This window comes from Erinaceus europaeus, chromosome 10 (genome assembly GCF_950295315.1).
Source record: "Erinaceus europaeus chromosome 10, mEriEur2.1, whole genome shotgun sequence".
NCBI lineage: Eukaryota > Metazoa > Chordata > Mammalia > Eulipotyphla > Erinaceidae > Erinaceus > Erinaceus europaeus.
The window spans coordinates 68,024,376-68,045,416 of record NC_080171.1 but is presented as its reverse complement, the minus strand read 5'-3'; the positions used below and the strand labels follow the sequence as shown (position 1 = coordinate 68,045,416).

The 21,041-nt window shown below is 43.3% G+C and overlaps 1 protein-coding gene across 3 annotated transcripts in view; it reads right to left on the bottom strand.

Annotated features, from left to right (window-relative positions):
* The window catches only part of CEMIP2 (cell migration inducing hyaluronidase 2), a 114,962-nt gene that overhangs the window by 6,461 nt on the left and 87,460 nt on the right, over positions 1-21,041 (bottom strand). For all 3 annotated transcript variants that reach the window (XM_060199693.1, XM_060199692.1, XM_007531243.3), the window contains 6 exons: positions 19,571-19,786; positions 15,335-15,543; positions 11,502-11,684; positions 8,537-8,756; positions 3,299-3,397; positions 2,160-2,314 (listed from right to left, as the gene is read on the bottom strand). In XM_060199693.1, the coding sequence (XP_060055676.1) occupies positions 2,160-2,314; positions 3,299-3,397; positions 8,537-8,756; positions 11,502-11,684; positions 15,335-15,543; positions 19,571-19,786 (1,082 nt within the window). The remainder of the gene's footprint in view (positions 1-2,159; positions 2,315-3,298; positions 3,398-8,536; positions 8,757-11,501; positions 11,685-15,334; positions 15,544-19,570; positions 19,787-21,041) is intronic.

Below are 21,041 nucleotides of genomic sequence, written 5' to 3'. Positions count from 1 at the left end.
TTTTTGCTGGGGCTTGGTGCCTGTACTATGAATCCATTGCTCTTGGAAGCCTTTTTTTTCTTTCTGTTTTATTGGATAGGACAGAGAGTAATTGAGAGGGGAGGGGAAGATAGAGAGGGGGAGAGAAAGATAGACACCTGCAGACCTGCTTTACCACTTATAAAGTGACCCGCACCCTGTAGGTGGAGAGTCTGGGGCTAGAACTGGGGTCCTCGGCTTTGTACTATGTGTGTTTAACCCATTGCCTGACCCCCTCCAATCATTTCCCGTATGACTCAGATGATGAATTCCTAGAACACAACCATAGTACAATACAATCAAAGAGTTTATCAGATGACTGCAAAAGACAGTAGTCTATAATGCTGCTTTAAAATGGTAAGGAGGGGGAGTCTGGCAGTAGTGCAGCGGGTTAAGCACATGTGGTGCAAAGTGCAAGGACCGATGGAAACATCCCAATTTGAGCCCCCGCGTGTTCGCTTCACAGGTGATAAAGCAGGTCTGCAGGTGTCTATCTTTCTCTCCCCTTCTGTCTTCCCCATCTCCCTCCATTTCTCTTTGTCCTATCCAACAACGACGACCTCAATAACAACAACAATAAACAAGGGCAACAAAAGGAAATAAATAAAAGTATTTAAAAAACAAACAAACAAAAAATGGTCAGTCTGGGAGGTGGCATAGTGGATAGAGTGTTGGATTCTCAATCATGAGGTCCTGAGTTCAATCCCAGGCAGCACATGTACAAGAGTGATGTCTGGTTCTTTCTCTCTCTTTCTCCTATCTTTCTCATGAATAAATAAATAATTTTTTAAAAAATGGTAAGGAGGGTCTCGGTGATGTCACATTCAATAGAATGCACACATTACCATGGCCAAAGACCCAGGTTCAAGTCCCCAGTGGATTAGTGCTACAGGTTTCTCTTTTTCTGTCTTATCGCTCCCTCTATCAAAAGAGAGAGAAGGAACAGATGGTGGCACACTTGGTACAGCACTGTGTTACAATGTGTAAGGACTTGGGCTCAAGCCCTTGGTTCCCATATGCAGGGGGGAGCTTCAGGAGCGGTGAAGCAGGGTTGCAGATGTCTCTCTTCCTCTCTGTCTCCCCTTCCCTCTCAGTTTCTTAGTCTCTATTCAAAAAATAAAATAAACAAAACATTAAAGAAGAAGGAAAAGAAACAAAATGGCTGCTGGGAATGGTGGAGCTGTGCAGGCAGTGACAACCCCAGGCATCAGTACATAAATAATCAGAGTGGTAATGAGTCGTAGTGAGCCTGCTGAGTGAGCTGGATTTGATACAGACAAAATTAATTTTAAAAAGTGGTAGAGCAGGCGGGGGAGACAGCATAATGGTTATGTAAACAGGCTCTCATGCCTGAGGCTCCTAAATCCCAGGTTCAATCCCCTGCACCACCATAAACCAGAGCTGAGCAGTGCTCTGGTGTTACTCTTTCTGTGTGTGTGTCTCTCTCTGTATCTCTCTCAAAAAAAAAAAAAAAGTGGTAGAGAAATCACAAATGTTCCCAGCCTCTGTAAACTCTTCTAATATCCATCAGCAAATACGTTTTCTTTTTTTTTTCACTGTCTATTTTTTATTTGATAGCACAGACACAAATTGAGAGGGGAGGGGGAGACAGAGAAAAGAGAGACACCTGCAAGCTCATGAAGATTCCCCCGGAAACTAGGGTCCTATTGCAAGGATAACATGTGCACTCAATCAGCTGTGCCACCACCCAGCCTCCGTCTGTAAACTCTTACAACACCCAGGTTCTTGTCACTGATGACTCGAAGCTGAGACCATACAGCCATCAGTCTGCGCCAGGGAAGGAAGGGATAGCTTCCAAGAGTTCCAAATACCCCCAGAATACAAGGGCAGGTAGAGCAGCCAAGGCTCTGGGTTAGCCTCTGTCCTTTTTTTTTTTTTTTAATCTTTTTTATTTATTAGTTGGATAGAGACAGAAATAGAGAGGGAGAGAGACAGAGAGACACCTGCAGCACTGCTTCACCACTTGTGAAGCTTTCCCCCTGCAGGTGGGGACCGGTGGCTCAAACATGGGTCCTTGCACACTGTAACGTGCACTCAACCAGGTACACCACCACCTGGCCCGCCCCACCTCTGTCCTCTTGATGGTGACTCGTCTCCACTATACAATGGCTCTCACCCACCTTGCTGGGATGCCTGTCCTTAGATACTCTTCCATGTGACTGACTTCAGTGAATGAGAAAAACTTTTTTTCTGTCACCCGGAAAGGCGCACTGCAGGCATCCACAATCACCAGGAGGACACCGGTGCTTCGGAAGGTAAACTCAGTTCCATTGACCTGGGAACAAAGACAAGCGTTCTTTTGTCACCACCCATTCAGCAGCTCTAGGATGACACCTTGACCCCTGCCCAAGCCTTTTCTTCTTTCTATTTTATTTGACAGGATAGAAAGAAATTGAGGTGGGAGGAACTAGAGAGGGTAGAGAGAGGACGGGGGGAGGGGGGAGACAGAGAAGGAGACCTGCAGACCTGCTTAACTGCTAGTGAAGTGTGCCCCACCCCCGCAGGTGGGGAGCCGGGGGCTTGAACCCAGGTCTTTGTGCATAACGTGTTCAACTGGGTGTACAACCAGCTGGCCCCCAAGATAGCCCATCTCCACAGCTCCTACCCACCATCTCCTAAACCCATAGATTGGCTTATACTTCCAGGATTCTAAGTATAAGAGTCTTTTGCTCCATAATCAATTCACTTTTTTTTTTTTAACTTTGGGGCCTTTGTTCTCAAAAGACTATGCCTGAGTGACCTTGAATGAGTGGGTTAAATACACTGGAGCAGATTTCTCGCTCTCTCTCTCTCTCTCTCCAGGTTCAAGGTCTTCCTTCTGCCACATGCACTGCTTCATTGGGAGCAAAGCTTCTGAACTCAGCAAGCAGGTAGTGGCCTCTGCACTACAGCTCAGGCAGCTGGTCACTACTGAGTTATAACTGGCTCAGAAAAAAGATACATACAACATGGCTGGGGGAGACAGTATAATGGTTCTGCAAAACCTTCTCATGCCTGAAGTTCTAAGGTCCCAGGCTCAATCCCTAGCACCACTATAAGCCAGAGCTGAGCAGTACTCTGGTTACAAAACTGCTAATAGTAAGAATGATGATTAACATAATTTATTTTAAATGAAAATGGTTACAAGACACAGGACGTCTACTGTGTGGCTTGTCAACACTATAAAAATGCCACTAGAAACAAGTGACTGTTACCAGAAATAATTCATATTCCCAGCACAAAACAATAAGAAGCAGAAGCATTGCCAGGTGGTACTCACAGAGATAATAGACGGGTCTCCTCGCTGAGTCTCTGCTTTGCTGGGGGACTGGAACTGCACGAGGAGGTAGGTTTTATGAGGATCACTAGTAAATACCACCTAGAGTGAAGAAGAGACACATTCACAATGCCTGTAATTCTCCTCTAAAAAGCTCCATCAAAATAAATTCAAATTTGTCAAAGCTAGTGGGTGTTTCTTTGCTTGGAAATTTCTGTACGTATTTCATGACTTAGAATTTCATCTAATATAAGAAATAAATATTCCTGAGGGCCAAGTGGTGGCACCTGGTAGAACACACGTTACCATGTGCAAGGACCAGGTTCAAGCCTCCATGCCTGCCTGGAGGGGAGAAGTTTTATGAGTGGTAAAGCAGTGCTGCAGATTTCTCTCTCTCTGCCGCCCCCTTCTACCTCCCCCTTCCCTCTCAATTTTTCTATGTTTTTATCCAACAGATAATTAACTAATTAATCAATTAAAATAAATAAATGGAGCCTGGCGGTGGCACACCTGGTTGAATGCACACATTACAATGTGCAAGCACATAGATTCAAGTCCTTAGTCCCCACCTGTGGGGGGGTTGGAGGGAGAAGCTTCAAGAGTGGTGAAAGCAGATCTGCAGGTATCTCTCTTTCTCCCTATCGCCCCTATCCCTCTCACTTTCTCTCTGTTCTATCAATAAATAAATATAAAAAAATCTTTAAAAAATGTCCTTTTGGGTGGTTATCAGAGGAGAGAGGAGCAGTGGAATTGGTAAGTGGAGGAGGCACAGGGACTTCTGTATGGGAAGCTACACACACACACACACACACACACACACACACACACGAAGCTATACTCCTAAAACCTTGTGATTTTGTAAGCCACTCTTCAATCAATCAAAGAAGGAAATGCTCATCTTCTGAAACCATTCCAGTTCCAAAGACTTGTCATCTTGTTAATAATCAGTTCAACAAATGGCTACATAAACAAGCTTTATATGTAAGGCTTTGTGGCCATTTCATGCACAAGCAGCCACACATCTTTTTTTAAAGGTTTTTTTTTTTTATATTTATTTATTTTTCCCTTTTGTTGCCTTTTTTTTTTTGTTATTGTTGTTACTGTTATTGTTGTTGTCATTGTTGGATAGGACAGAGAAATGGAGAGAGAAGGGGAGACAGAGAGGGAGAGAGAAAGACAGACACCTGCAGACCTGCTTCACTGCTTTTGAAGCAACTCCCCTGCAGGTGGGGAGCCAGGGGCTCGAACCGGAATCCTTAGGACGGTCCTTGCGCTTCGCGCCACATGCATTTAACCCACTGCGCTACTGCCCAACTCCCTTTTAAAGGTATTTTAAAACTTGTTTTTGTTTGTCTGTTTGTTTTCAAATCAGCTAGGCTCAATAACAGCTCTGTCACTCCAGGACTGAGGAAGAAAGTGTGTAAGCCCGGGAGTCGGGTGGTAGTGCAGTGGGTTAAGTGCAGGTGGTGCAAAGCTCAAGGACAGGTGTAAGGATGTCTTCCCCTCCTTTCTCCATTTCTCTCTGTCCTAACAATGATGACATCAATAACAATAATAACTACAACAACAATAAAACAACAAGGGCAACAAAAGGGAATATATATATATATATATATATATATATATATATATATATATATATATATATATATAAAAGAAAGTGTGTATGACCAGGACAGACTAACTACTAAGTGCAGAACTATAACTGAGCTTGTGGTGGAGGAAGGCCTTAATTGGTGGTGTAGTGGTACACAGACACCTATCCTGGGAATATAAGAAACTACCCCTCAGGCCAGGGCAGTGGTACCCCTGGTTGAGCACACAGGTTACCATGCAGATGGACCGGGTTCTAGCCCACAGTCCCCAACTGTAGGAGAAAAGTTTCACAAGTGGTGAAAGCAGTGTTGCAGGTGTCTTTCTCCTTCCCTATCTATCCTTTCCCTCTCAATTTCTGTCTCTATCAATTACAGTAAAAACAAAAATTAGGGAGCTGAGCGGTAGCGCAGTGGGTTAAGCGCAAGTGGCGCAAAGCGCAAGGACTGGAGTAAGGATCCCAGTTCGAGCCCCTGGCTCCCCACCTGCAAGGGAGTCACTTCACAGGCAGTGAAGCAGGTCTGCAGGTGTCTATCTTTCTCTCCCTCTCTCTGACTTCCTCTCCTCTCTCCATTTCTCTCTGTCCTATCCAACAACGACATCAATAACAACAATGATAATTACAACAATAAAACAAGGGCAACAAAAGGGAATAAATGAAAATAATAAAAAAATGTTTTTTAATTAAAAAAGAAAGAAACTATACTATTGTGATAGCTGTCTTGTAAATTACTATCCCTCCACCCCACCCCAACCCCCCCAATAAAGCAATTACTGAGAACAAATCACAAGGTAGAAACTTCTCTACTTTACTCGCAAAGAGATTCACAGATGAAACCACACTGGGCCATCCTGTCGCTGAATGGCAGGTCCATACTCTGTGCTCTGAGGAAGGCATGGATAGGCCATTGTGATGCTGGGGAGATTCCCAAGTGTAATAACCTCACAGTCCACTCACACCTAGGCCACATGAGGCGGCTCATGGGACCCCAGGCTGTACCTGTGGCTCATTGGTGACCACAATGCCCTGAAGTGATATTGTGCACAAGCCAAATTCTCACTGTTCTCTCCCTCTCAACAGGCACAGAAGCCACCTTGTTTCCCAGAGTGCTTGTCATCCTTTCCTGCCACTCTGCCCCTGCAGATGTTTGTCTTTCTTTTCCTTTCTTCCTTTCTTTTCTTTTTTCTTTTCTTTTCTTTTCTTTTTTTTCTTCCTCTCATTGCTACCAGGATTATCTCTGGAGCTTGATGCTGGCACTATGAATCCACTGTTAGTAGTGGCCACTTTTCCTTTTTTGTTTCTTTCTATTTTGCTGGATAGGACAAAGAGAAAGAAGAGATTGAGAGGGAGAGAGAAAGAGAGACACTTGGATTGCTGCGTCAGTGCTCATGAAGTATCCCCAATGTAGGTGGGAAGCAAGGGCTCAAACCCAGGTCCTTGATCATGTTACTATGTGAGCTTAACCAGGTATGTCACCCTCTGATATCTTTCCCTGTCTCCTATGACTCTTCCCAGTCCTCAAAGTCCCTATAGGCTCTCTTATTCAGAAGCTTTTTTTTTTTTGCCTCAAGGATTATCACTGGGGTTCAGTGCCAGCACCACGAATCCACTGCTCCTGGAGGCCATTTTATTTTTCCAATAAATAGGACAGAGAAAAATCGAGAGAGATGGGGAAGACAGAGAGGGGAAGAGAAAGATAGACACCTGTGACCTGCTTCACTACTTGTGAAGCAACACCCCCCCAACACACACGCCGCACATGGAGAGGCAGGGGCTCAAACCTGGATCCTTGCACAGGTCCTTGAACTTCATATGTGCACTTAACCCAGTGTATCACCGGCTGGCCCTCATTCAAAAGCATTCTTTATTCTTCTTCATTATTATCATTACAAATATATATTGCCACCAGCATGGTGTCTACACTGTGAATCCACTGCATCCTTCAGCCATTTTTCCCCCTTTAATGTGATACAACAGAGGGAAACTGAGGGAGACAGGTAATAGACACTTGCAACACTGCTCCAAGCTAGTGAAGCTTGCCCCTGGCAGGTGGGGAACAGAGATTTGTACCTGGGCCCTTACACATGGTAATTATCTTGTACTTTTAATTATTAGTAGATATGACAGATATTATCCTCAGAACCAACATAAACCAGAGCTGAGCTGTACTCTGGCAAGAAAAGAGAGAAAAAAAAGAAAGAAAGAAAAACAAGTAAATATAGTGGTACATGCTTCAAAAGTTCTACCTTAAAAAAAAGAGGGGGGAGGAAGTCCCTGGTCCCCACCTGCAGAGGGAAAGCTTTGCTAGTGGTGAAGCAGTGCTGCAGGTGTCTTTCTGTCTTTCTCCCTCTCTATTTCTCACTTCCCTCTCAATTTCTTGCTGTCTCTGTCTAATAAATAAATAAAACTTAAAAAATAAAAGAAAAAAAAGGCAAGGAAGCCAATTTCATACACACTGCATTTTTGGAAAAGGAATTTCACATTTCCAATACTTTTTTTTTGCCATCAGGGTTATCACTGGGGCTTGGGCCAACAATACGAATCCACAACTCCAACTATTTTTTTCCCTTTTTGAGTTTTTTTGTAATTATTTTTTATTCTCCTTTCCATTTTATTAGATAGGACACAGAGAAATTGAGAGGGGAGGGAGAAAAAGACACCTGTAGACCTGTTTTGTCACTAGTTGCCCCCAAAGTGGGGCCTCAAACCCAAGTCCATATGAGATGTGTGCTCAACCATGTGAGCCACTGGCTGGCTCCCCAGTAAAAGATATATATCTCTTTTTTTTGCCTCCAGTTATTTCTGGGGCCCAGTAACTGCGCTACGAATCTACTGCTCCTGGAGGCTATTTTTTCCCTTTTGTTGCCCTTGTTGTTTTATCATATGGTTACTATTGTTGTTGTTATTGATGTTATTGTTGTTGGATAGGACAGAGAGAAATCGAAAGAGACAGGAAGACAGAGGGGGGGGGAGAGAAAGATAGACACCTGCAGATCTGTTTCACTGCCTGTGAAGCGACTCCCCTGCAGGTGGGGAGCTGGGGGCTCGAACAAGGATCTTTACGCCAGTCCTTGCACTTTGCGCCATGCACACTTAACCCGCTGTGCTACTGCCCGACACCTCCCTGACCCAGTAAAAGATATTTCTATATCATGTCACATAATCCTACAATATGATTACATCCATGAATGGGGGAAAAAATCTACATTCACCCAGGATAAACTGATCACAGAGTATTTTGGAGGAAGATAGTTTTTTTTTTTTTTAAAGGATTTATTTATTGACAGGGTAGAAAGAAATTGAAAGGGGAGGGAAAGATAGGGAGAAAGACTAGACACCTGCAGATCTGTTTCATCACATGTGAAGGTTCCACCCTGCAGGTGGTGTCCAGGGGCTTGAGCCTGGGTCCTTACATATGGTGATTCATGTCCTTAGCTGGGTGTGCCATAAACCGGCCCCTAGGGAAACAGTTTTATTACATTGAGACTTGCTTGCCTCCTAGGAGCATCACACTCTAACAGGGGCTGAAGTTCTAGAGAAACCAGTCCATATTTCCAGGCTGGCCAAGAGCACACCTACTGCCGAGACAGCGACTTTTTGGCTCCCACCTCCCCCCCCACCCCACCACAGCCCAAGTGCCCCTTTACCTGGTGCGCCCCACAGCCTGGACAGAGTCCCTTGAGCATGGATGGTATCTGCCGGAGGGCAGATGGCTTGGTGTGGTAGCGGGGGTAGGCTCTGGCCATGCAGTTACTAATGTCTTTTGACTCAGTTGCTGCCTGGATCTTGACTCGCTCGCATCCGTGAGGAGAACAGTAGCTGTGGCCCTCCCGCTGGCTTTGGGCTTTGAGATAAAGAAACAGCAACCTGTATAGAACAGAAGCCAGCCCACTGAGAATTAAGACAGTTAGACACCCTATCCAAAGCTCACATGCATCCCTCCAAATGACTCAGGGCTCAAGTGGGGCCCTCCTCCCACCCAAAAATTACTTTTTAAAAAATATGTAACACTAATAAAAGTCATTTCTCCTTCCTCTCTACCCTCCCAGGTTCTAAACCAATCCAACTTTGCTTCAGAATATTTGTTATTATAAATATTTTATTTAGTTTAATGAAAGAGACATAGAGAGAAACACCAGAGCAGTGCTTAGCTCTGGTTTATGTTGCTGTTGGGGATTGAACCTGGAGATCCTTGGGGCTACAGGCATGAAAGTTGTTTTGCATGACCATTATGCTGTCCCCCAGCACTAGAAGATATTCTGATGACCTGAGTCAGTCATTCTGGAAGATACCAAAAATTGTTTCTGGTTTGCATTAGCTTGGTAGGTTTTTGAGCGAGGATGGAATTTAGCTTGGCTCAAAAAAAAAAATTTCCTTGGAAAACTTCATGTTTGAGTTTAAGGTTCAGTAGATGAGTTGGTTCACCAGCCAACACCACCCCCCCAACACACACACAGATATTTTTGTTTTGTTTATAAATCATTTTGTTTTAATGTAGAATAATAAAAAGAGCAACTGTAACTTATTTGACTATGGTCAAGATATGGTTTGAACTCAACTCTTGTGGCGTTACTAAGAACAGATGGGCCTGGGGTCCTTCTGTCTGTACTTTGGCCAAAATCAAGTAAAAACAACAGTCCCACCCTATCTGAATTATCCTCCAACTGCCAAAATGAATGGAAAAGAAACTTCCTCCAGGCAGTAATCCAACATCCATCAGCAAAGTTATTTCTTCTAAACTGAAAGAAGTCAAGTTTCAAAAGGACTTGGTTAAATGTGACTGAGTCTTGGAGACTAAGAGTTCACATTATTCACATAAGGTCAGTGAACAATGCAAAACTGTAACAATGAAGTAAAAATAAAAGCCATTGTTCCAATATCCAGTAATTATAGATAATAAGAAATGACAGAGATCTAATTGGACATGGTCCTTTTGACATGATTAAAAATCACGAAAATGGAGTTGTTGTATTGCACCCAAAGAGGGGGTGGTGGTGGTGTTTCAGGTCCTGGAACATGATGGTGGAAGAGGACCTAGAGGAGGTTGAAATGTTATGTGAAAAACTAAGAAATGTTACACAGGTACAAACTATTACGTTTTACTGTTGATTATAAACCATTAATCCTCCAATAACAAAACTTAAAAAAAAAAGAACAAAAATCATGAAAATGAACATAATTAAAATTAGCTAGAACCTTAAGATCTAAGGGAGTCTAGAAAAACCCAGGTGAAAAATATTTCCTCATCTTTTGATACATCTGTTCATTTGTGATCAGCAGGATGGACTCATGAATTTGGGTGTTTATTTGTGTGGAAATGTTGTCACTGTTAGAATGAAAACTCCAGGTAAGTTGTTTAAGCCTAATCAGAAATTGAAAATCAGAGATAACTGTGATGAAAAATATTGGGCTACTGGAAAAGTCATGACATATTGTCTAGGTTTTCCTATATAAAAGCACATCATGACTTTCCCAACAACCTACTTAATATTTAAGCATGTCATTCTGGCTACTGGAGAACAAATAAATTGCATCTTATCCAAAGGCTAATGAAAGACTTGGCTGAACCTCTACATTACTGCACATTACCACCCTTCTCCCCGATCTGAAAACTATCTGAATCTCCCCTTTCCCCCAACATGCCATGCCACGTCCTCCCAAGCCTCCATGCATTGATCAGCACTGTTCTTTGTGATGCCTCCATCATTGTCTTTTTCCATCTCCTCCTGCTCAATCCTCAGGAGTGAGCTCCAGTCGTACCCTTCTGGTGGGTTAACTGGTTACCCAAGGCTCAACAAAAGGTGCATTGAGCAACCCATGACATGGCACAGATGCCTACCCCTCTGATGTGCTTGATTTGCATGCCTGTATCCTTCACCAAGGCTTTAAGGTTTCAAAAGAAATGCATCCTATTTACATGGGTAGCTTTGTAGCACAGGGGCAGAGCAGGGGTGTTGTTGGTTCAAGGAGTAGATGGCGAGGAGCATGCCACTTGCTGGAAGAATACAGGAGAGCAAGCCTACCAGAGCCCAAAGGCTGAGAGACTGTAACTGGACAAAAGCAGACAAAGCCAACGGGACCCCAGGAGAACAGGATTAGAACAAAAGAGTGGACAGACGCAGCCTAGAGAAAGTCGGAAGCAAAGATGCCAGGGTTACACAGTGATCACTTAATAGCTCAAGGTCAACCAAGAGTCTGACAGGCAGAGCAAAACAAACTTTTCAATGAAACAGGGACTCAATTAGCATATAAATAATCATCTTGAGAGTTATGGGGGCTGGGAGTGGGGAGAACATTTTAATCTTCAGTTGAGCCTACCAGTTCTTTATTGACAAGGATTAGTTCTCTCTCTAAATTAGTTCTCTCTCTAAATTGCTTTGATAGGCCTATGACAAACATCTTCACTCGAAGCCTCCTGCCAACTATAATTACAAGTTGGTCTACTTCTCCTGCAAAACTTCCAGCAGTGATGAAGAGAGAATTACCCGCATCGGCTGCCTTTCTAAATTGCTATCACATTACAGCCTATTCTTAGCTCAGCTGAAGAAAATAGCAATTTCACCATTAAGGAAAAAAAATGGTGATTCCCATTCCCAGGTTGCATCAAATTACCCCGTGTTGGAGTCAAAATAGAACTTGCGTTCCGATGGCTTCCTCTGCAGCTCCTCGAGTGAGGAAACAGGTTCATAGTCTTCCATCCTGGACAAGGAGCCATTCTGTCGTTGGAAAAAGCCAAAGGTGACCTGGAAGCTGGTGTTGGATGGATAGCAGAGGCCAACACGAATCCAGTCATCCCTGAAGAGGGGAGCCAGTAAAAAAAAAAAAAAAAAATTAGTTGTTTTGAGTGTCCCAGCATGGACAGATTTAAGCAATGCCTTCACGCTCTTTAAATTCCTGATGTGAGTCTGGCACCTTGACACGCTCAGGAATCATCTAGGTTTCAATGGAACTTGAGATAATCTTATCCTTAGGTTACTGATTATTAAACAATTTGTTCTGCTTTATATCTTAATGCTTTTCAGCCACCAAGTTGCAGATGCCACCATGATGCCAGCCAACCTGACATCCCTGGGCAGATGACCTCACCATTGTGTCCTGGAACCCCACCTTCCCTACTAGGGAAAGATAGAAACAGGCTGGGGTTATGGATCAACTTGCCAATGTCCATGTCCAGCAGAGAAGCAATTACAGAAGCCAGATCTTCCACCTTCTGCTCCTCATAAAGACCTCTGGTCCACACTCCCAGAAGGATAAAGAATAGGGGATCTTCCAATAAAGAGGATGGAATACGGAACTCTGGTAGTGGGAATTGTATGGAATTGTACCCCTCTTATCCCACAATCTTGTCAATCATTACTAAATCAGTAATAAAAAAAAAAATGAGTAAAATGCACTCTGTGTGTGTACTAACTCTTAAGACAAAAAGTAAATGCCAATAAAATCTCTCAGAAAAAGTTCTTGTCTGCAAGGACCCGTGTAAGGATCCCGGCTAGAGGCCCCGGCTCCCTACCTGCAGGGGAGTCGCTTCACAGGTGGTGAAGCAGGTCTGCAGGTGTCCATCTTTCTCTCCTCCTCTCTGTCCTCCCCTCCTCTCTCCATTTCTCTCTGTCCTATCCAACAACGACGACATCAATAACAACAACAGTAATAACTATAGGAATAAAACAGCAAGGGCAACAAAAGGGAATAAATAAGTATTTAAAAAAAATTTTTTTAAAGTTCTTGTCATGATACTTTAAAATTTTTGTTTATTTATTTATTTATTTTTTGGCTCTAGGGTTATTTCTGGGGCTTGGTGCCTGCACTACAAATGCACTGCTCCTGGAGGCTATTTTTACCCTTTTTGTTTATCATTGTTGTTCTTGTTGTGCTATAGGACAGACAGAAATTGAGAGGATGGGAAGACAGAGACAGGGAGAGAAAAATAGACAGGTGCAGACCTGCTTTACTGCTTGTGAAGCGATCCCCCTGCAGGTGGGGAACCGGGCTGAATTGGGATACTTACGCTGGTTTGGGCTTTGCGCCATGTGCGCTTAAACCCCTTGCGCTACTGCTCAGCCCACTTGTTTAAACTTATTGATTTATTCAACAAGAGTAAGAAGAGAGGACTGGCACAGCATTTCAGGGCTGAGGTTAGAATCTGGGACCTCTGTATGCCAAGGAATTTGCCTTACCACTGTAGTAACTTACCTGGCATTGTAAATACAATTACATTATAATGTATTATCTTTTATAATTCACAAATACAGTCATAAGAAATACTAGCTGGGGGGGGCAGGCAGTAGCGCAGTGGGTTAATCGCACATGGCGCAAAGTGCAAGGATATAAGGATCCCAGTTTGAGCCCCCAGCTCCCCAACTGTACGGGGGTTTGCTTCACAAGCCGTGAAGCAGGACTGCAGGTGTCTTTCTCTTCCCCTGTCTTTCCTTTCTCTCTCGGTTTCTCTCTGTCCTATCCAACAACAACAACAGCAATAACAACAACAAGAGCAACACAAATGGGAAAAAAACACGGCCTCTAGGAGCAGTGGATTCGTGGTACAGGCACCAAGCCCCAGAGATAACCCTGGAGGAAAAAAAAAAATAGCGTTGATAAGTATGCCAGGGTACTTTCATAAGTATGTCAGAATCCAGTAGCAAAATATGCCAGGTAGAAAGCTATATACATTTTTTTAAAAGATTTTTATATCTGTTCCCAAATTTATCTAGTGTTTTTCCTTACGTACTGGCCTCAGATATAAAACTAAAACTTTTAAAAAGTCAATAAAAATTATGTTCTGTATCTTAACTATTTGGGGGGGGTATTAATTGTGGTAAAATAGACATAACACAAAGATTACCATTCTTGCCTATCTAACTCTACAGCTCAGTGGCATTAGTATATTCCACAAGGCTGTGCAAACAACACATTTCCAGCACTTTGTAATCATTCTGCAGCACTTTTAGACAATATGTTGCAAGGTATTAAAACTGTTCACATGGGTTTCACCTGGTTAATTCAGGTCAAAAATGTGTTTTAAAAAGAGAGAGAGAAACAGCTAAAATGTCCAATTATACGACTTCTGGCATATCTACAAGCTCAGAACACACCCGTGGGCGGAGAGATGGATAAAACACATAAAACAAACCAGGCTGGATAGTGATGCACTTGGTTACATGCTCATATTACCATGCATAAGGACCCAGGTTCAAGCACCTGCTCTCCACCTGTGGGGGGTGGGGGGGCTTCACAAGTGGTGAAGCAGGTCTTCAGATGTCTTTCTCTCTATCTCCCCCTCCCATCTCAACTTCTCTCTGTCCTGATAAAATAAAAATAAATAAGAGAAGAAAAACAGATCATTTTCATCTTTTCATTGTTTTTCTGTATTTTGGTAACAAATAGCAGTGTCCACAACTTCTCAATTGCTATTTTTCAGAAGTAGCATCATGACAAAACTCCATGACCTCTCTAAGCTAAATTTGGAAACAAAAATTGCCTGTCTCTTCCTCTTGCCTCTTTCTACCCATGATGTTCTTTTCACAGACTTTTAGCTAGTTCAACAAAGTGAGTGTGACTGAATTCTAGAACTAGGTGGATTTTTTTTTTTTAAGAAGCTTCTGGGTTCAGCCCTGCTTCTCATTTTAAAATGTTTTAACTTTCTCAGCATTTATTCAGCATATACATGTAATATTTACAGAACCCCGCACTTTGGCTGTAAAATCTTGTCTCACAGAGGGGAGTAAGATCAGGCTGGACTTTCAGAAACCTCACAGTAGAGACAACATGGACTAAAGATGACAGAAGTGGAGGGGCTCGGTAGTGGTGTGCCAGGTAGAGTGTACACATTACCATGCCCAAAGAACTGGGTTCAAGCTACCCGTCCCCACCTGCACGGAGGAAGCTTCACGAGTAGTGAAATAGTGCTATAGGTATCTCTCTTTTTCTCTCCCTTTCTATATCCCTCTTCTTTAGCAACAAACAGAAGGATGGTGGTGGATTGTGGTGCAGGCACCTAGCCTCAGCAATAACTTGGCAGCATTAGAAGAAGAAAAAAAAGACAGGATTTAGTTTGCATAATCTCTTAATTCCAAACAGTCTCACTAGACCAATTCAAAGGACTCTGGGGAAGGAGGAAGAGGGATGAATGGAAGGGCTTTGGAGTCCTGGTGCATGATGAGGGAAAGGACCTAGGTTGAGGGAGACAGTATCTTGCAGACATCTATCACGGAGATGAGAGACCGTACCTATGTGGTACAATCAGCAGCTGTGATGTAAACTATTAATTTGTTCATCCTCCTCCCAGTAAAGTAGGAGAAAAAAAATTAAAAAGTCAAATAAAAATACCATACAGCCTCCCCCAAGAGGAGCACAGCACAGGCCACTGGCATTCTCTACTTGCGATCAAGGAGACACATGAATATGAAGTGACAACTGGCTCAGTAGTGGAGAGAGATGGGAGGACATACTTGTTAAAGTTGATGAGGTACAGGAAGGCAATCCGGGGCGCTGGGCCGTTCCAGTGGATGGTGTAGCCCTTCTCCAGCATGATGACAGGCTGGTACTGGGGGAAGGTGGCCCTCTGGTTGATGCCCCGCAGAGTCATGGGGAAGTACGGGTACTCATCTCGGACGATGGTCATGGAGAGGTTCTGGGTGCTCCAGGTCTGCACATAGACCTTTGGGAAAATGCATCAGAAGGCAGGGAATGAGAATGAAAGGAGCCAGGCAAACATTTCCAGCTCGGTCAGAGTCAAGTGGCTTTACTTTCTTCTTTGCTTTTTATGACAAGATAGAGAGAGAAATTGAAAGAGGAGGAGATAGAGAGGGAAGGTGGGAGGGAGAGAAATAGGGGAGAGAGAGAGAAAGAGACCCACAGCACTGTTTCACTGCTAGTGAAGCTTCCCCCCTGTAGGTGGGAGGGGGGTGGCTCAAACCTGGCTCCTGTTCATGCTCAACAAGGCGTGTCTTCGCCCAGCCCCCATGGCTTTCCATGGCAGATTCTCTGCCAGACCAAGAGACAGCAGTGAGTAACTGCACCCCAACTCCACTCTAAGAAAGCCTGTGAAAAACGAAGGGGGCGAGCTTTCTGCCTGCCTAGGCCTTCACCAGAGCCCTCACCACAGTTCAGCTGACTCATCAGAATACAAAACCTCTGTGGCTTATAGAGTTTGTTAAGGAAGTCCCTCAACTCAAAGACCATACATACAAAAATAATAATAATAAATCAGACTCATCTGAAAAACCAATATCTTTAAGTTAAATCTGAAAAGTTTTCCTCTAAGCCAAGAAATGGAAATTTTAAATGCCTGAGTTCTGACTTTAAATGTTTCATGAACTCCAAACCATCCAAGAAATCACTCTCTACCCATTCAAAAGAAATTGTGTGTGTGTGTGTGTGTGTGTGTGTGTGTGTGTGTGTGTTTTGCAAAACCTGGAAAAACCTAGTAACTGGAGACACATTTTAAAATTCTGGTATATCCAAGTGGCATCTGAACCTTTTGCTATGCCAAAACCAGACTTTTTCCAAATGCACCCTACAAAGAACAAACTTCAGGATGACTTCCCAAAGTAAGTGGGTATCTTGTAACAGAATTCCCAGAAGTACTAAGATATTTGCAAGTATTGACATTTAGTGTATAGTATGGCTATTTTTCTTTGTCACTCTTCTAGTCTTTGTCCTAACCCCTCAATTATATATCTCTTGAACCAGAAAATTACCAAGTCTGACTATTTTGATATAAAACTCTTCTGACACCACTTAAAACTTAAAATAGGAGTCAGGTGGTAGTGAACCCACACACATTACCCTGTGTGAGGACCTATGCTCAAACCACTAGTCCCCACCTGCTTATGAAGTTTCTTTCATAAGCAGTGGAGCAGTGCTGCAGGTGTCTCTTTCTCCTCCTCCCTCTTCCCCACCTTCCTCGACTTGCCCTCATCTCAGTCACACACCCTTTAGCTTAAAAAAAAAAAAATCCTGTTTTCTAGTTATATTCTCAACTCCAATAATTCCCAGACAATATTTCTAGTCTACCTCCATATTAGCTATCAAACTCAAACAAAGATTACTAAGACATAGGCTCCTAGGAACATTCCTAAAATAAACTTTCTAGCTTCCTTACACCCCAAGATCCCTAATTTTCATTTGCTCTATTTCTACTTTATGGTACCGCTTTCTTTTTTCTTTTCTTTTTTCTTTTTTTTTTTGCCTCCACAGTTATTTCTGGGGCTCAGTGCCTACACTAAGAATCCACTGCTCCTGGGAGCTATTTTTTCCCACTGTTGTTGTATATTGTTATTGTTGACATTGATGTTGTTGTTGGATAGGGCAGAGAGAAATCGAGAATGAAGGGAGACAGAGAGGGGAAGTGAAAGATAGACACCTGCAGATCTGCTTCATTGCTTGTGAAGCGACCCCCCTACAGGTGGGGAGCCAGGGGCTTGAGCCAGGATTCTTACTCCCGCTTTGCACCAGGTGTGCTTAAGCTGCTGTGCTACTGCCTGACCCCTATGGTACTGCTTTCCATCTGCATTTCAGCCAACAAGTTCCAGATGCTATGATGATTTCATCCTGACTTCTTTAGGCAGATAGCCTCACCAATGTAACCTGGAACCCCACCTCCCCAGACCGCTGCCCCACTAGCAAAAGATAGAAACAGGCTGGAAGTATAGATCAACCTGCCAGCATCCATGTCCAGCGGAGAAGCAATTACAGAAGCCAGACTTCCCACCTTCTGTACCCCATAAAGAATTTTAGTCCATTCTCCCAAAGGAGTACTGTAATGTCACATATGAAGGCCTGGTTTCATAAATAAATAAACAAACAAACAAACAAACAAGCCAGGGGTCCGGCCAGTAGCACAGCAGATGAAGTGCACATGACGCAAAGCACAAGGACCTGCGTAAGGATACCGGTTCCAGCCCCCGGCTCCACACCTGCAGGGAAGTCGCTTCACAAACAGTGAAGCAGGTCTGCAGGTGTCTTATCTTTCTCTCCCCCTCTATCTTTGCATCCTCTTTCGATTTCACTCTGTTCTATCCAACAAAACTGACAGCAATAATAACAACAACAAACAACAAGGTCAACAAAAGGAAAAAAACAGCCTCCAGAAGCAGTGGATTCATAGTGTAGGTACCAAGCCCCAGCAATAACCCTGGAGGTAAAAACAAACAAACAAACAACAACAACAAAAAAAAAAACTGTAGCTACAAAAGAATCAATGGTGTGTTGCTTAGTCCTAACTGAAATAATATTTGTTTGAAACACTGGATAACATATTACTGGATAGAGATAGAGAGAAATTGAGAGGGGAGGAGTAGATAGAGAAGGACAGAGACAAAAATGCACCTGTAGCGCTGCTTCACTGTCTGTGAAACTTCCCCCTTGCAGATGGGGACCAGGGACTTGAACCATGTTCCTTATGCATGATAACATGTACACTCAACCTTGTGTGCCACTGCCAGCCCTTTTCTTTACTCATTAATGATGGGGGAGGGGAGGGAGAACCAGAGCATCACTCTGATACATGTGATGCTGAGGATCAAACTCTAGACCTGATGCTCAGAAACCAACACTTCATCCATTGCCTAATGACCCCCTTTGCTTATTTTCACTTTTTTATCCATCCTTGTCCCTCGGAAAACTCAGGCAAGTACTATTCTTTGTTGTTTTGTTTCTTTTGCTTGTGAGTTTGAGGAATTCTACAACAAAGAAACTAGTATTTTACTAAAATAAAGCAGAAATCTCTCTAACTTTTATCCCTATAAGCCCTTTACGTTGACAATAAATGAGAACTTTCTTAGGCTTTTGTTGTTGTTGTTGTTAATCATTATTTAAGAAAACAGCACTGTTCCAGTCATGATTCAAATTGTATGAAAAGCAATTTTGCTCCAAGAAGTCCCCGCTAGAGAAGGCAACATGCTAGGAAGCACATTCACTGATGGGAACTCACAAAGCAGAAAGCAGAAGCCTAGCTGTTTGGCTGACAGAGCAAACAGAGCTGGGTGGAGAGACTACTTCACCATGCCAAGAAGAGCCCCCTTCCCCCCATACAGGCAAGAGCCTCGAGCTATAGATTTCTTCTCTGCCTTGAGACCACCAGAACCCAGGTTCCCTGGCTCTTCCCTTAAAACTCCTCTTTATGTTGTCAGTGACAGAACTGTAGTTTGGCCATAGGATCAGGAGAATTAGTTTCTCACCCAAACACCTAAGCCAGGACACAGCATCTCATCACTCAACTTGCTTTTCCACTTGTGGAACTGGTTTGGAGTAGGAAGTCTTTAAATACAACTTTCTGAGTTCATGATTCTTAATGATTTTTTTCAACCCCACCCCCCAAAGAAAAATCATGCTTTGCAAAAAAAAAAATATATATATATATATATATATATATATATATATATATATATATATATATATATATATATCTTGCACTGGAGAATTAAAGAGTGTCCATCACGGGGCCAGGTGGTAGTGCACCTGGTTAAGCACATACATTAAAGTACACAAAGACCCAGGTTCAATCCCTTGGTCCCCACCTGCAGGGGGAAAGCTTCATGAGTGAAGCAGTGCTGCAGGTGTCTCTCTTTATCTCTCCCTCTCTATCTCCTCCTCCCTCTCAATTTTTCTCTGTCTCTATCCAATAATAAAGACAAAGATTAAAAAAAGCAGGGCCGTCAACCTTGTTAGGGGTGTGGACCTACCTGGGCGTACTTGCCACTGCAGACCACTGCATTCCACCTGGTAAAGTTGACACAGCTCGGGTGGCGGATCAGGTAGTTGTCCATTCTCCCAACATATGCATCCTTGTAGCCTGTCACTGACCCATCGACATCGTGGAATATAGAGTTCTTGTCACCGTCCAGGTCACAGTCTGCAAACCAGGGCCCAGGCTTGCCAAAGAAGACATTCAGAGATACCTGCCAGGTGTGAAACAGAAGGATGTCACCACATGAAGGCTGTCACCATCTTTACCTGGTACACTGTCCTCACAGCTGGCTTTAGGGTCAAGATTGGAGCTGTCAACTACTGCTCCTGCACATTCAGCATTTCTAAATAATGATCACATGCTTGGGGCGGGGGTGTGTGTGGGGGGGGACGCAAAACATGTCCAAGTGGCAAACGTCAAACTTCATCCTTTCCACCCATCAACTCTCATATGCCCTTCATTAAAAAATGATTTTTTTTTTAAGACGGGGTGGCACACCTAGGAGAGCACACATATTACTATGTGCAAGGACATAGGTTCAAGCCTCTAGCCCTCATCTATGGGGGAAAAGCTTCATAAGTGGTGAAGCAGTGCTGCAGGTGTCTCTCTTTTCCTCTTAATTTATGTCTCTATCCAAATTAAATTATATATATATATGTATATAATATATATACATATATATATATGTATATATAATTTTAAAAATAAAATAAGATGTGGAGCCAGGTCATGACACACCTGGTAGAGTAAGTGGATACATTAACATGTGCGAAGACTTGGGGTCAAGTCCCTAGTCCCACCTGTGGGGGGAGTCTCCTTCACTAGTGGTGAAGCAGCACTGCAGGTTGGTACTCGCATGGGGGGCCTCGCAGCAGAGGTAAGCCTTGTTAACTCTAGTGGCTAACAGCAGAAAAGGACCAGGAGACCATTTTAATCACAAATGATCTACTATATTGTACAGAAGGCAGGGTTTAAGTAGCAAAAGGGAACAAAGGACATTTTCACATGAGGCAATAGTGGTGGGCTTTGGAGATCAGAACCTTCATGGCAAAAGTTCTAAGGAATGAAGAGAATTGATAGTGGTAAAGGGGAGTTCTGGAATGATTAGTGGCAAGAGAGAAGCAGACAGAAAAGAGCCTTGAAGGCAGAGAGATAAGATAGAGGAGTTAGACCAAAGTGGAGGAGGTGTAGGGACTAGAAAGAAGGGCCTTTTAGTCAAGGCAGAATGGAGTATGTGTGATCAAAAGCAGGTGAACTATAGTGAACTTTAAAGCAGGCAGCCATTTGGTCTGTAGCAGGGGAATGAGTTAACTGTGAGAGGTTGCAGGTCTTTGTGAAGCTTGGGAGACCAACAAGAGGAAACTGAGTCAGGAAAGCGTTTCCCTCCTAGCTCTGTCCCTGAAGAGACTAACAGGTGGGGTGTCTTTCCAGACCTCCATCTCAAGGATAGGAGAGTTCCTCTAAGC